General features: G+C 39.7%; 1 protein-coding gene across 4 annotated transcripts in view; it reads right to left on the bottom strand.

Annotated features, from left to right (window-relative positions):
- The window catches only part of LOC126248028 (cytokine receptor-like), a 475,141-nt gene that overhangs the window by 80,294 nt on the left and 380,821 nt on the right, over window positions 1-14,026 (bottom strand). For all 4 annotated transcript variants that reach the window (XM_049948628.1, XM_049948625.1, XM_049948629.1 and 1 more), the window contains one exon: window positions 13,699-13,863. In XM_049948628.1, the coding sequence (XP_049804585.1) occupies window positions 13,699-13,863 (165 nt within the window). The remainder of the gene's footprint in view (window positions 1-13,698; window positions 13,864-14,026) is intronic.

Raw genomic sequence — 14,026 nt, 5'->3', positions numbered from 1 at the left:
TAAACCTGTCCACAACTACAAGGAATTTTATACACCCCCGGTGTAGCCAAAGGGTGCCGTGCATCTTTTGCCGACCTTAAGAATTCTTTTATTTTCCTAGTAGGTCTGAAAATAGTTTCCACCCCATACTTGCCTAAAACTTTCCCAATGCGATCTGTGATCTTGCTAATGAATGGAAGAAAAACTTTGCCCATGGACGACTGTTGTTCGTCGTTACTCCTGATTCTCTGCCTAGAGCGAAGTGCTCGATCTATATCCTTGCTAGGAAAGCCATTCTTCACGAAAGCTGACCGTAGATGTTCAATCTCATCTTTTAAATAAACAGGTTCACAAAGTTTGTGCGCCCTGTCTACCAAAGTTTTCATTACACCTCTTTTTTGTCTAGGGTGGTGGTTTGAATCTTTGTGTAGATAACGATCAGTATGTGTGGGCTTTCTATACACCTTATGGCCCAATGGTCCGTCCGGTCGTTTAATCACAGACACATCCAGGAAGTTCAATTGCCCATTCCTTTCTGTCTCCATAGTGAACTGGATTTTCGGATTAATGCTGTTTAAATGTGTCAGGAAGGCATCCAAATCCTCTGCTCCGTGTGTCCATACTACGAACGTGTCATCGACATATCGATACCATCTGGCTGGTCTCTTACTGGCCGTCTGCAACGCCTGTTGTTCAAAAGTCTCCATAAATAAGTTAGCCACAGCAGGACTGAGAGGACTACCCATAGCCACCCCGTCAATCTGTTCATAAAAGTCACTATTGTATTGAATTGAAAGTAGGTTGTGGTGAGGCAGTGTCGGAATAATGCCACAATATCGGTGGGAAAAATATCCGCTATGCATAAGATAGCTTCGTTTACCGGAAACAGAAGCATACCCACCTAGACTTTATGGCTTACCCAAAGTTCATAAACCTGGGATTCCGTTGAGGCCAATTGTCAGTGCTATAGGCGGACCAACACACGAGTTAGCTAGACACCTTGCCTCAATGCTGCAGCCTTATGTTGGTAGGACGGACAGTCATATTAAAAATTCAGCTCACTTCATTGACAAGTTAAAGGAAACGAGCGTGGGCCCGGATGATATCCTCGTCAGTTTTGACGTTGTGTCTTCATTTACCATGATTCCGGTAAACAAAGCTATCTTATGCATAGCGGATATTTTTCCCACCGATATTGTGGCATTATTCCAACACTGCCTCACCACAACCTACTTTCAATTCAATACAATAGTGACTTTTATGAACAGATTGACGGGGTGGCTATGGGTAGTCCTCTCAGTCCTGCTGTGGCTAACTTATTTATGGAGACTTTTGAACAACAGGCGTTGCAGACGGCCAGTAAGAGACCAGCCAGATGGTATCGATATGTCGATGACACGTTCGTAGTATGGACACACGGAGCAGAGGATTTGGATGCCTTCCTGACACATTTAAACAGCATTAATCCGAAAATCCAGTTCACTATGGAGACAGAAAGGAATGGGCAATTGAACTTCCTGGATGTGTCTGTGATTAAACGACCGGACGGACCGTTGGGCCATAAGGTGTATAGAAAGCCCACACATACTGATCGTTATCTACACAAAGATTCAAACCACCACCCTAGACAAAAAAGAGGTGTAATGAAAACTTTGGTAGACAGGGCGCACAAACTTTGTGAACCTGTTTATTTAAAAGATGAGATTGAACATCTACGGTCAGCTTTCGTGAAGAATGGCTTTCCTAGCAAGGATATAGATTGAGCACTTCGCTCTAGGCAGAGAATCAGGAGTAACGATGAACAACAGTCGTCCATGGGCAAAGTTTTTCTTCCATTCATTAGCAAGATCACAGATCGCATTGGGAAAGTTTTAGGCAAGTATGGGGTGGAAACTATTTTCAGACCTACTAGGAAAATAAAAGAATTCTTAAGGTCGGCAAAAGATGCACGGCACCCTTTGGCTGCACCGGGGGTGTATAAAATTCCTTGTAGTTGTGGACAGGTTTACATCGGTACCACAAAGAGAAGTGTGAACACCCGTCTTGTCGAACATAAGAGGAATTGCCGCCTAGGTCACACGGATAAATCGGCCGTAGCGGAACATGTTTACCAGGAAGGTGATCATGAAATAAAATTCAGCGAGATGAGCGTCATATCAAAAACCTCGCATTATTATGCACGCTTGTATAGAGAGGCTATCGAGATTGATAAACATCATAATAATTTTAACAGGAAAGACGAAGGTGTTAAACTGGATAAAATTTGGATGTCAGCGTTGCACCGCAAGCGTGACGATCGATTACTTTCATTCGAGAATGTTGGCATTACCAGAGACAATCTCATAGCCGACGCCACGTGATCGACAGTGGCGCCCTCTGTACTGCCTATATAATCAGCGCCTCCTCGAGTCCTCTTCGCAGTTCGCCGCTTTACCTCCGATGATGTCTCCCGCAGTCGGAGATGAAACGTTAGAAGACAGTTTTATACTTCGACCACGGCCTATCAGCCCGGAAGTTTTAAGTGAAGTCAATACCGGCCGTGAAAGTTTACATTGTATGCTTTTTGATGTACTGTCCACTGTTTTCTGCCACAAGTTAAAATCAAGAGACAGCATATTCCACAATGGACTGGAGTGTCTCAGGGGTCACATCCAGAACATGTTGCACAATTTGTGCCTTCAGGTCGGTTACATTTTTAATAAGGGCAATGAACACAGCATATCTCAGATAATCCCGCACCCAGAAGTCACATGGCTTTAAGAACAGGTGATCCAGATGACCAGGCTGTAGAGAAATGATGGCTGATAATTCTAGCATTTCCAAAATGCCTCTGCAGCAGCTCCTTCTTTGGCTGTGCAACGTCAGTGTGAGTGCTATCTCACATAAAAATTATCCTACCCACACATCCACATTGTTGAAGGGTTGGAATGGGTCTGGTGCACAAAAGACTCTCATAGAATTTACCAGTGATGGTACAGGTAATAGAATCTACAGGAATCACCTTCTCAAAAAATACAATGATGGAAAAAAATCACAACACCAAAAAATAATTAAAATATAGTAATGAAATTTTGGGACTGAATTTATCTAGGTAACATATTTAAGTGATTAACATTGCAAGATCATATGTTGATGTAATCATGAGATAAGCCATTTCATATGTGAAATTCTGATACATTAATAGCCAGTGTAACTGCTAGAATGTTAAATGCAAGAATGAAAATGTGCATGTATTGTGTTGTAAAGGTCCTGGATGGCAGTTTGTGGGATGGAGGTCCATGCCTGTGTGACTTGATTGGTCAGTACAGGGGCAGTTAATGTTGGTTGTGGATGATGCTGGAGCTGTCATCCAGTGATGTCCCACATGTGCTTGATTGAAGACTGATCTGGTAATTGAGCAGACCAAGGCTAAATGTCAACACTTTCTAGAACACTGTGTTACAACAGCAGTATGTGGGTGAGTGTTATCCTGTTGGGAAACATCCCCTGGGTTATCTCTCATGAATAACAGCACAACAGGTTGAATCACCAGATTGACATATAATTTTGGAGTCCGTTTGCATGGGGTGACCATGAGAATGCTCCTTCTGTCACACGAAATTGCAACCCAGACAATAACTCCAGGTGTAGGTCCAGTGTGTCTAGCATGCAGACAGGTTGACTGCAGACTCTCAACTGGCCCCCTTCTAACTGACACACAGCCATCTCTGGCACCAAGGCAGAGCCAGCTTTCATCAGAAAACATAATAGACCTCCATCCCGCACTCCAATGAGCTCTTGGTTGATACCACTGAAGTAACAGACAGCGGTGGTTTAGGGTCTGTGGGATGAATGGTATAGGGCATTGGCTTGGAGCTGTCCTTGAAGTAACCAATTTTTAACAGTTTGTTGTGTCACTGTGGTGCCAACTGCTGCTCAAATTGCTGCTACAGATGTAAAGCAAAGCAGCACAGATGTACCCCAGACATGATGGTCCTCCCTCTTGGTAGTGCCACATGGGTGTAAGGCACCTGGTCTTCTTGTGACTATACATTCTCATGATCACTGCTCCCAGCAATAATGATTGCATCCCCACCAAGTCTTTCTGTGATATTGCAGAAGGAACATCTTGCTTCTTGTAGTTCTGTTACATGAACTTATTCAAACTTAGTAAGGTGTTGGTACTGGCATCTCTGTGAGCTTAAAGGCACTGTTGACCAACATCAACTCACCATGTCCAATGTCAAACGTAACTAATGCTAATGACTGTTACAGCATGTATTGAAAACAAACATGATTTCCACCCTCATAGTGGTGCTACTAGCGCCACTCTTTAAATGACTGTTGAGAAATTTGAATAGACATCATCTTTTAGACATAAAAACATGCCTGCCAACTTCCATTTATGTCACACAACTCCTTTTTGTTGCTGTAGTTTTTTTCTGCTCATGTATGACGCTATAATTAACAGTGTCATCGAGCTGAACCACATTGTTACTTTTGCAGAATAGAGCAGTACTGGTTAACATGCGAACAGATTTTCCATTGTCCATATTCTGAAATTCTGTGAATTGACATATCCTTGGGGATGGAAACAGGCTTTGTCTGTCAACAGACTGTCCCATGACCATTTATTGTCCGTTTCCATGCAAGCAAGAAATCATTGAGCAAATGTTTGTCTTATGGCAGATCAACACGTAGCAACTCCTGAACATGGGTAAAGACTGCAATGCCGGACATTTCATAGAATTTTGTGTACCATGTTCACAGGCATGTCCAATATTCAGGCAATTCCTCATGCAATGCATGTTGATGTACTCATCTCTCAGACCCTCCTGCAATGCTATTGACACATTTTCTATTGATGCTGGATCAATTGTTTCCCTCACTCTGCCACATTGCACTTCAAAAGAACCTGTCTTTTCAAATTTCATGATAATTTTCTCTACAAACTTGACAGACATCAGACCAAAGCCTTTTTTCATACCCTTGAGTTTCCAGAACTTCTGCAGAACTACTGGTGCACGCTCACCATTCTTGTAAATAGCTTTACCAGCAGCATGTGATCCTCCATTGAGACAGTCACATTGAGCATTTAAGACACAAACTGAGGAATAGCCATGTACTCCACATCTTTTATTTTACATATTCTGCCACTTACAGTGTCATTTAGTGTTAAAATTTTCATTAACTTTTTGTTTGTTTCCATAATGTTTCTTTGATAATATTGCATTAAAATTTGATGTCATTATGAGGAGTGATTTTTTTCACAGTGTTTTGAAACTGGAACTTTAATTACAATCACCCTGTACATAACATCGTCGGTTAATAGGAGGTACTTTTGCATGTTCACAGGAACTCCTGATTCTTATGGCATAATGTACATCTCATAGCCATTTAAAATATCATATGCCACCTGTATTTACTGGATGACAGCCAGAGCCTACCTTCAGATACAGGGTGAAGAAAAATTCGTTGACTTCACAGTGTCATTCCTTGCCTGCTAGCAGTACAGAAATATCTGTAACAAGATTTTCTTTTTGTGCATTTTTTCAGAAGAAAATTGATGTAAAAAGATGAAAATTTTTCAACATTATAATCACTTGTATGACAAATATATTGATTCAACAGATAGTAACAATGCTGCCTGATTATTGTAACTGATCTTATTCCAGTTTTTTTATTTTTTTATTTTTTATTTTTTTTTTTTTTTTGGTACCCCCTCATATACTACAGTATTAATAAACAGAACAAAATTAGCAACAAAAGAAAGTTACACTGATTTTGGAACTGAACTCATCATCTTGAGATTCTAATGCAAAACTGTGCCCACTATAGTAACTGGGCAGCAATCAGCAGTGTTATGCTATATTGAATGAAGATATTTGTCATAGATGTGATTACACTGCCTAAAATCCATTTCCTACCAAAAATATCTAAGAGATGGAATTTTGTTGGAGATGTATTTTTTTGGCAGCAGGCAAAAATCATTCTGTGAAGTATGAGTACATGAATTTTTCCTCATTGAGTACAATAGTTGCAATGGTGATTAGAATATTAAGAAGAAAGAATCTGCAACTCATCATTCACCTCATTCACCCCATAACCTTGTGAAATGTTGTTTATTACAACAGAAGCACCATTGTGCAAAAAATCCAAAACTGCTTCACAATCCTTCCTGTAGAGTTTTGTCACCAGTGCCAAGGTGTAGAAATAGAGATATGTAGCACCTAACAGCTCACACATTGCACCCAGGCCATAGTTAATTGGAAACTGTGAAGACTGCAGTTCTACCCTGTCACTAAGTATCGCCAAAATACCCGAAAAATACCGTGTTTACTAATGCAGTCCAAATCAAGCCGTATCTAAATAGACGTTTCTCCAAATTTTACTTCCCAACACAATATCTGACCGTGCATTTATCCCAGTTTAGCATAGAATAACCATATTAAATAAGATTTAAGGACATTGACAAAAAAAAATGTTTCTAACACCAATAAACAAAAGAATACCAAAGTTGAGTGATGAACCCACAATTTTACACGACTCTCATTCAAAGTAATCACAACCCGTGTGGTTTGACAGCTACTCACCTTTGAATTACCCACTATAGAATGTTAGCACCAATAGCAAGCGAGCTTCACTGTCACTGGTCGACGTTTAAGAAATTAATGGCGGGCGCCCTTGTCCAAGTAGCAAAGCATTACAATACTTCTGGTAAATGCTACGGCACACGAATTTAGACACATACCCTCAAAAAGTTATAAAAAAAATACACATGCAGCGGCAGCGGATTTAAAATGTAAAAAATAAAAATGGAAATAATTAAAAGGGAAATGGCTACTGCTAATGAAAGTCAACAATGTCTACATACAACACACCCCTTCGTGGGGAACACTTTTATTCTAAAGAAGACAAATGTTACGTGTATGTCAGCCAAAAGCAAATTAAAATTGTTTGCAATAATTTTGAGTCTTTGAGAGGAGAGCGCTGCTTTTAAATCTTATCTAGTGTGTTGTGACGATGGTCGTGATATCGATGGCAGCTGGCTGGTCCTGGTGAAACGCTGAGATCTGCTCGCACGGTCTTGTGATTGCAGCTGATGATTTTTCCTCATAATCAGGTGGGTGGTGGTATTCATTAAGCTACAAATCTGATTACAGTGGCGTTTTGCAGGCCACAGGTTGGTCGATGTAATTGTTGTTACAGATGTCTGTATGTGCACAGTATTAATGTTTCTGGCACACACAATTTAAGTTTACTTATGCCACACACAAAGTCAATTCGTATTATGACTGCTGCGATCGTGAAAAACGGCCCTGGGCGGGAATGTACTCACACACAATAGACAGTTAGCATTAAGTTCAGAACGACTGTTACTGATTATAGGTGTCCGACAGTTCATCAAAACGCGAATAAATATGTAAGTTCACAGTACTTGAGTGTACGAAAACACAGTCAAAATACAAGTGCAGTTCAATTTACAGACACAGAGCTACAATACCGCCCATTCTCGGTTGCATTGTCATAGTTACTTCGCCTCACGGCACAGTCTCAGTATTTACTTCGCCCAGTTTCTACACTCACTATTATCATATCACGTACTGGTATAAAACAGTCATTCAAAACGTACATCGCTTGCCACTAAACTCAATCTTCACCAGTTCGTAAAAGTCACAACTCCCACAGTAAAACATTTGTCTGCCTCTCTAGCTACCCAACAACACACAATCCCTTTGTTGGATTGACTATCGATATTGCTCTCTCTCTCTTTCTCAATATTCTCACCCACAGTTTATACAACATCAAGTAAATTACATATATCTTCACACAACTATTTTCTACCAAACTTAGCGCAGTGGTTAGCAACTGGACTCGCATTCGGGAGGACGACGGTTCAATCCCGTCTCCGGCCATCCTGATTTAGGTTTTCCGTGATTTCCCTAAATCGTTTCAGGCAAATGCCGAGATGGTTCCTTTGAAAGGGCACGGCCGATTTCCTTCCCAATCCTTCCCTAACACAAGCTTGCACTCCGTCTCTAATGACCTCGTTGTCGACGGGACGTTAAACACTAACCACCACCACCATCTACCAAACTTATTACAGTAAACGATAAACACAAAAAAATTAAAGCTTTCCACAATCAATAAACTCTAAACATATTTATCTACTTACAAAAAAGAAATAATTTCCAGTTACGTATTACATCTAGAAAACAACTTTTATCCCTATATTACAGGACAAAAGAAAAAAAATGTGCTACAACATCAAAGATATATGAACAGATGGGGGGAAAAAAACAAGATAAATATATATATATATATATATATATATATATATATATATATATATATCGCAAAATAACGATGTCTTCACAAAACGTTTCTCATAAACACTGTGTCCTCACATCTGCTTCCCTCCTGACTTGCCCGGTGAACTTTTATCTTTATCGCAAACTCAAAAACATATTAAAAGGGTACAATTATCCAGAGGAAATATTTTATTTATAAAAAATGATGAAACATCTTTAAACACCAAGGAAAGTTATTTTGAGGGTATATCTGAACAATACGACCAATGTTTGAAATGTTGGCTCAGCAGTGGATATGAATAATTTGCCACAGTTTGAAATGTTGAAAGATAAACTATAAAATATTTAGAACATAAATTTGGACTTCATTTGTATTTTTCTCATAACTTAAGAAGTTCTTGAGATGCAGTGATCATTGACACATATTGTGCATTGATCCCCAGGATGAAACAAATAAACAAACTTACCCTGACATGCATAAATATTTACTCAAGTCCCACATATTTTATGTTACCTAAAGTTCTGACAGCTGATTAATAAATATGAAGAATGATACTTCACCCTGTTCCCACCTTTACATTTAAAAAGTTTAAAAGTCTGTCTTTCACTTCCGTTACTTGTGTATAAACAGACTTTTTTTTTTTTTTCAAATGATGCTGCAGAGGTAGAGGAAATCAATAAGATAATACTAAAACACCAAAGAGAAACCACTTTTTCGTACACTTTCAGAAAGTCTTAGTATAATAAAAGTGACAATTTCTCATTGCACAGCAGAAAAGGATTTATGACATCAATCCATTGTCACTTAAATCTATATGCTGACTTTGGTCATAAATTGAAACAGAAATGGGAAGAATTATGTATGAAGTGATATAATAATTGGAATGACATATAATCTATACTGACAATGATGCATTCTGAAATCAGTATTATCAAGATTTTATGTTTTGTCTTAATGTCTACATTCAAATGGGTCTATAGGAGAGAAGTTCCTTTTTGAGAGAAAACAAAATGCCAACTTTTATGGTATTCCTTTGACATAATTTCGAAAGCTTAATGTTGTTTCCATATCCAAAACACAGTTTTCTACAGAAATTCTACTTCATGACAGAACTACATCACCAAAGTAGATAGAATCTAGAAAATGTTTAATCCCATAACAATGAACTGCTGTCATTTTTAAGCTGATGGCACAATTACCTTCTGGATACCCAGTCAGATTTTTTTTTTTAGCTTTTTTTTTTTCAGTATAGCTCAGGAGTGACTCAGCTTAACATAAGAAGTCGTATACTGCAGGAGAACTTCTGTGAAGTTTGGAAGGTAGGTAAGAGGTAATGGTAGAAGTAAAGCTGTGATGGTGAGTCCTATAGTGTGCCTGCATTGCTTAGTTGGTAGATCACTTGGCCACAAACAGCAGAAGTCCCAGGTTCAAGCCACTGTCCAACACACAGTTTTGTTCTGTCAGGAAGGTTCAGATCAGTACCCATTCCACTGCAGAGTGGAAATTCATATTCAATATAAGAAGTGGTTTAGCTTAACAGATCTTCTATGTGAATAACCTTCATGCAGCAGACCCATTAAGAGGAGAATACAGATATTCATTGTGTGATGAAAACTAGGAAGTCCATCAATGGAAAGCTATTAGACACATCAGTTTTGTACAGTGTGTATAGCTAATATTCTTTGAGTGCCAATCATTTGCTTTGAAGAAAATATTGCACACCATTTAAAACTCCATGTCCAAATGTCAGACTACACTCCTGGAAATTGAAATAAGAACACCGTGAATTCATTGTCCCAGGAAGGGGAAACTTTATTGACACATTCCTGGGGTCAGATACATCACATGATCACACTGACAGAACCACAGGCACATAGACACAGGCAACAGAGCATGCACAATGTCAGCACTAGTACAGTGTATATCCACCTTTTGCAGCAATGCAGGCTGCTATTCTCCCATGGAGACGATCGTAGAGATGCTGGATGTAGTCCTGTGGAACGGCTTGCCATGCCATTTCCACCTGGCGCCTCAGGTGGACCAGCGTTCGTGCTGGACGTGCAGACCGCGTGAGACGACGCTTCATCCAGTCCCAAACATGCTCAATGGGGGACAGATCCGGAGATCTTGCTGGCCAGGGTAGTTGACTTACACCTTCTAGAGCACGTTGGGTGGCACGGGATACATGCGGACGTGCATTGTCCTGTTGGAACAGCAAGTTCCCTTGCCGGTCTAGGAATGGTAGAACGATGGGTTCGATGACGGTTTGGATGTACCGTGCACTATTCAGTGTCCCCTCGACGATCACCAGTGGTGTACGGCCAGTGTAGGAGATCGCTCCCCACACCATGATGCCGGGTGTTGGCCCTGTGTGCCTCGGTCGTATGCAGTCCTGATTGTGGCGCTCACCTGCACGGCGCCAAACACGCATACGACCATCATTGGCACCAACGCAGAAGCGACTCTCATCGCTGAAGACGACACGTCTCCATTCGTCCCTCCATTCACGCCTGTCGCGACACCACTGGAGGCGGGCTGCACGATGTTGGGGCGTGAGCGGAAGACGGCCTAACGGTGTGCGGGACCGTAGCCCAGCTTCATGGAGACGGTTGCGAATGGTCCTCGCCGATACCCCAGGAGCAACAGTGTCCCTAATTTGCTGGGAAGTGGCGGTGCGGTCCCCTACGGCACTGCGTAGGATCCTACGGTCTTGGCGTGCACCCGTGCGTCGCTGCAATCCGGTCCCAGGTCGACGGGCACGTGCACCTTTCGCCGACCACTGGCGACAACATCGATGTACTGTGGAGACCTCACGCCCCACGTGTTGAGCAATTCGGCGGTACGTCCACCCGGCCTCCCGCATGCCCACTATACGCCCTCGCTCAAAGTCCGTCAACTGCACATACGGTTCACGTCCACGCTGTCGCGGCATGCTACCAGTGTTAAAGACTGCGATGGAGCTCCGTATGCCACGGCAAACTGGCTGACACTGATGGCGGCGGTGCACAAATGCTGCGCAGCTAGCGCCATTCGACGGCCAACACCGCGGTTCCTGGTGTGTCCGCTGTGCCGTGCGTGTGATCATTGCTTGTACAGCCCTCTCGCAGTGTCCGGAGCAAGTATGGTGGGTCTGACACACCGGTGTCAATGTGTTCTTTTTTCCATTTCCAGGAGTGTATATGGGGGTAAAAATTTACAACGAAATAGAGGACAGTAATACATTTCACATGTAGCTTGGTTCACTGAAAAGATTTCTCTTTACTCTTCTGATTGAAAAGTGTTATTATTCTGTTGAAGAATTTCTTGAGGAGAATTTCATAGTTTGAAAAAGGGAATTACACATTTTTTGTAGACTGGAAACTATTGTATGTCTTTGTGTAGGAGTATCTCAGAAATGTATATAAAAGAAGATAAACTTTTGTATTTCTCTTAAAAGTGTGTAAAGCTTGACATGTTTTCTGCACATCAAATCAAATGATTTGAAAGTTGTATGTCATGAGACAAATAAATCACATTTCACAAGTGAATAGTTTCATCAAGTGTGCATTATCCAAATGTGTTTTCTTCATAGTTCTCTGTAATGATTAGAATTGCCCAATTTTATGATCTGAAAGTCCAAGTACAGGCCTTAATAAAAATAACATTACTTTTTCTTGTCAACTGTACAAAGGGTCTCATTAATTAGACACCATTTTTGTGCATTATCATTGTTCCTGTTTCACAGGGTAATCTTCTTGAACACCATCACAGCCTAGCTGCCTAGCTGACATGTGATTTCCTACAGAGTGAGAATTCCAAAAATTAAATTGCTGGATGCATGATGAGAGAGTTTGTTGCTACTTACTGTAGATTAAGCAATTTTAGCCATGCTTTCTATTAATTCAGTTTCCACTGTTTCTAAATGAATAAGTGAGAGCAATGTTAGACTTCCAAACATTTAAGACCTATGTTTTCATGACCAGATACAGCTGCATATCCTGGAATAATTGTGTGGCTGTCATTGCCAAATTAAGAATGTCATTGCAGAGATGGCATTAACCTATGGAGCCAACAGTGCCTTATTACATATTGGCTATGTAATTTATTACAATGTGTGAAGCAGCAGCTGTTATAGTAATTGTAACAAGTGACAATTTCTGTGCTGTATCAAACAATTTCTTATTACTTGCATGGATTGCACGCATATGCAGTAAAAATAGCAGCTTCCATTTATAAATGAAGTGAACATCAATATCAGAACACAACTCAACCTATGCTGTAAGAGTTTAAAGACTTCCTGGAACAGTAAATGATGCTGAGATTCTCTGATGTTACATTCGATCATATCACTGAGTCAGTCTGTGCTGTTATTCATGTTAGAATCATAAATACTGTGTGTAACACTTGCACAATTTTTGTATTTCCACAATTAATGTTCTCAAAATGGCTCCCAGCCAGCTTCTTATTGTCTAAAAATGCTAACCAGTCTCCACAAAAATATTCTGAAACTTCACTAATGCCATATGGTGTATGGTATGTGAACATTAGAATCATACATTATAACCGATAAAAATATAATCTGCTTCAATTTCTCATTGTAATTCTATGTTTCAAATGAAAAAGAACAGGATATTAATGTTATTATTACTATTATTATTATATTTTTCTCCATGTTGTTGATGTTTTTAATCCATACAAAAGATCTACTGCTAAAGAGAGAGTACAAAATAAAATTTACACTATAGTTGCTTCTTCAGCATATCAATCAGAATAAAACTGTGTTTGTACCAGTTAAAACAGTTTCTGTCATCTTTAGACAAATTTCAGAATTGTAAGAGATACATACACATTTACATATTTCATATCTGTTTTGATTAGAGAAAATTCCATACATATGAGCATGTGGATGGTAGAAAGCAAATAACATGTTCTTTAAAACTTACAGACAAATTATAATTGTATACCAGTACAAGACTCAAATTCTGACCTTTCTTTTCACAGTTAACTCTCTCAAAATATGAGTCATTCAGTCATGCCTAATAACCTGTCCAATATTTCAGTCTGAAGTTACCAAAATGTTTCTGTTCCAGACTTCATAGAATTCTCCTGCATGATTGCATAAAGCAGCATTATTATGATAAATTACATTGTAGATTATCTGCCTTTTAAGGATATGAAAAAGCAGGCAAGAGGTAGTAATGGCTTGAAGCATTGAAACACTCTGTTAGTTGTGTTCAGAGAGCTCAAATGGTAACAGCATTACCTACAAATAGAGGATGCAGATTTCAGTCCTTATCTGGCACACAGTTTTAGCCCCTGAGGAAGTTGTTACCATTGACACTCTGCTCCAGAATGAAATATTCTTTCTGAATGCAGTCGTTTACAAAATTTAGCATTAAAGAAAAATAGGAAACAAATGGTTGTAAACCTAATTATATCACTTCTTACTTGAATTGAAATGCTGAATTGTTGAGGAGTTCCATGTATTTAAAGATATAACTTTTAATTCATAGTAATCTAAATGACCTCCTTTGAACTTTGGTGGTTCCCATTTCACTTCTATTTCTGATGACATCTTCATTCTTGCTGATATTTTGTTTACAGCTCCTGGAGCTAAAAGAGTATTATAAAAAATTATTTTTGGACACATTCATAAAAAAATGTTGTCCAATAAATTAAATTACACAGCACAAAGTGTTTTATAAATTTACAAATTTTGAGATGATTCACTTTTAATGTATAGTTTAAATATGGAATTTACTTTGCATAATACATC

This window comes from Schistocerca nitens, chromosome 3, assembly GCF_023898315.1.
Source record: "Schistocerca nitens isolate TAMUIC-IGC-003100 chromosome 3, iqSchNite1.1, whole genome shotgun sequence".
Lineage (NCBI taxonomy): Eukaryota > Metazoa > Arthropoda > Insecta > Orthoptera > Acrididae > Schistocerca > Schistocerca nitens.
This window is presented reverse-complemented; position numbering and strand designations above follow the sequence as displayed.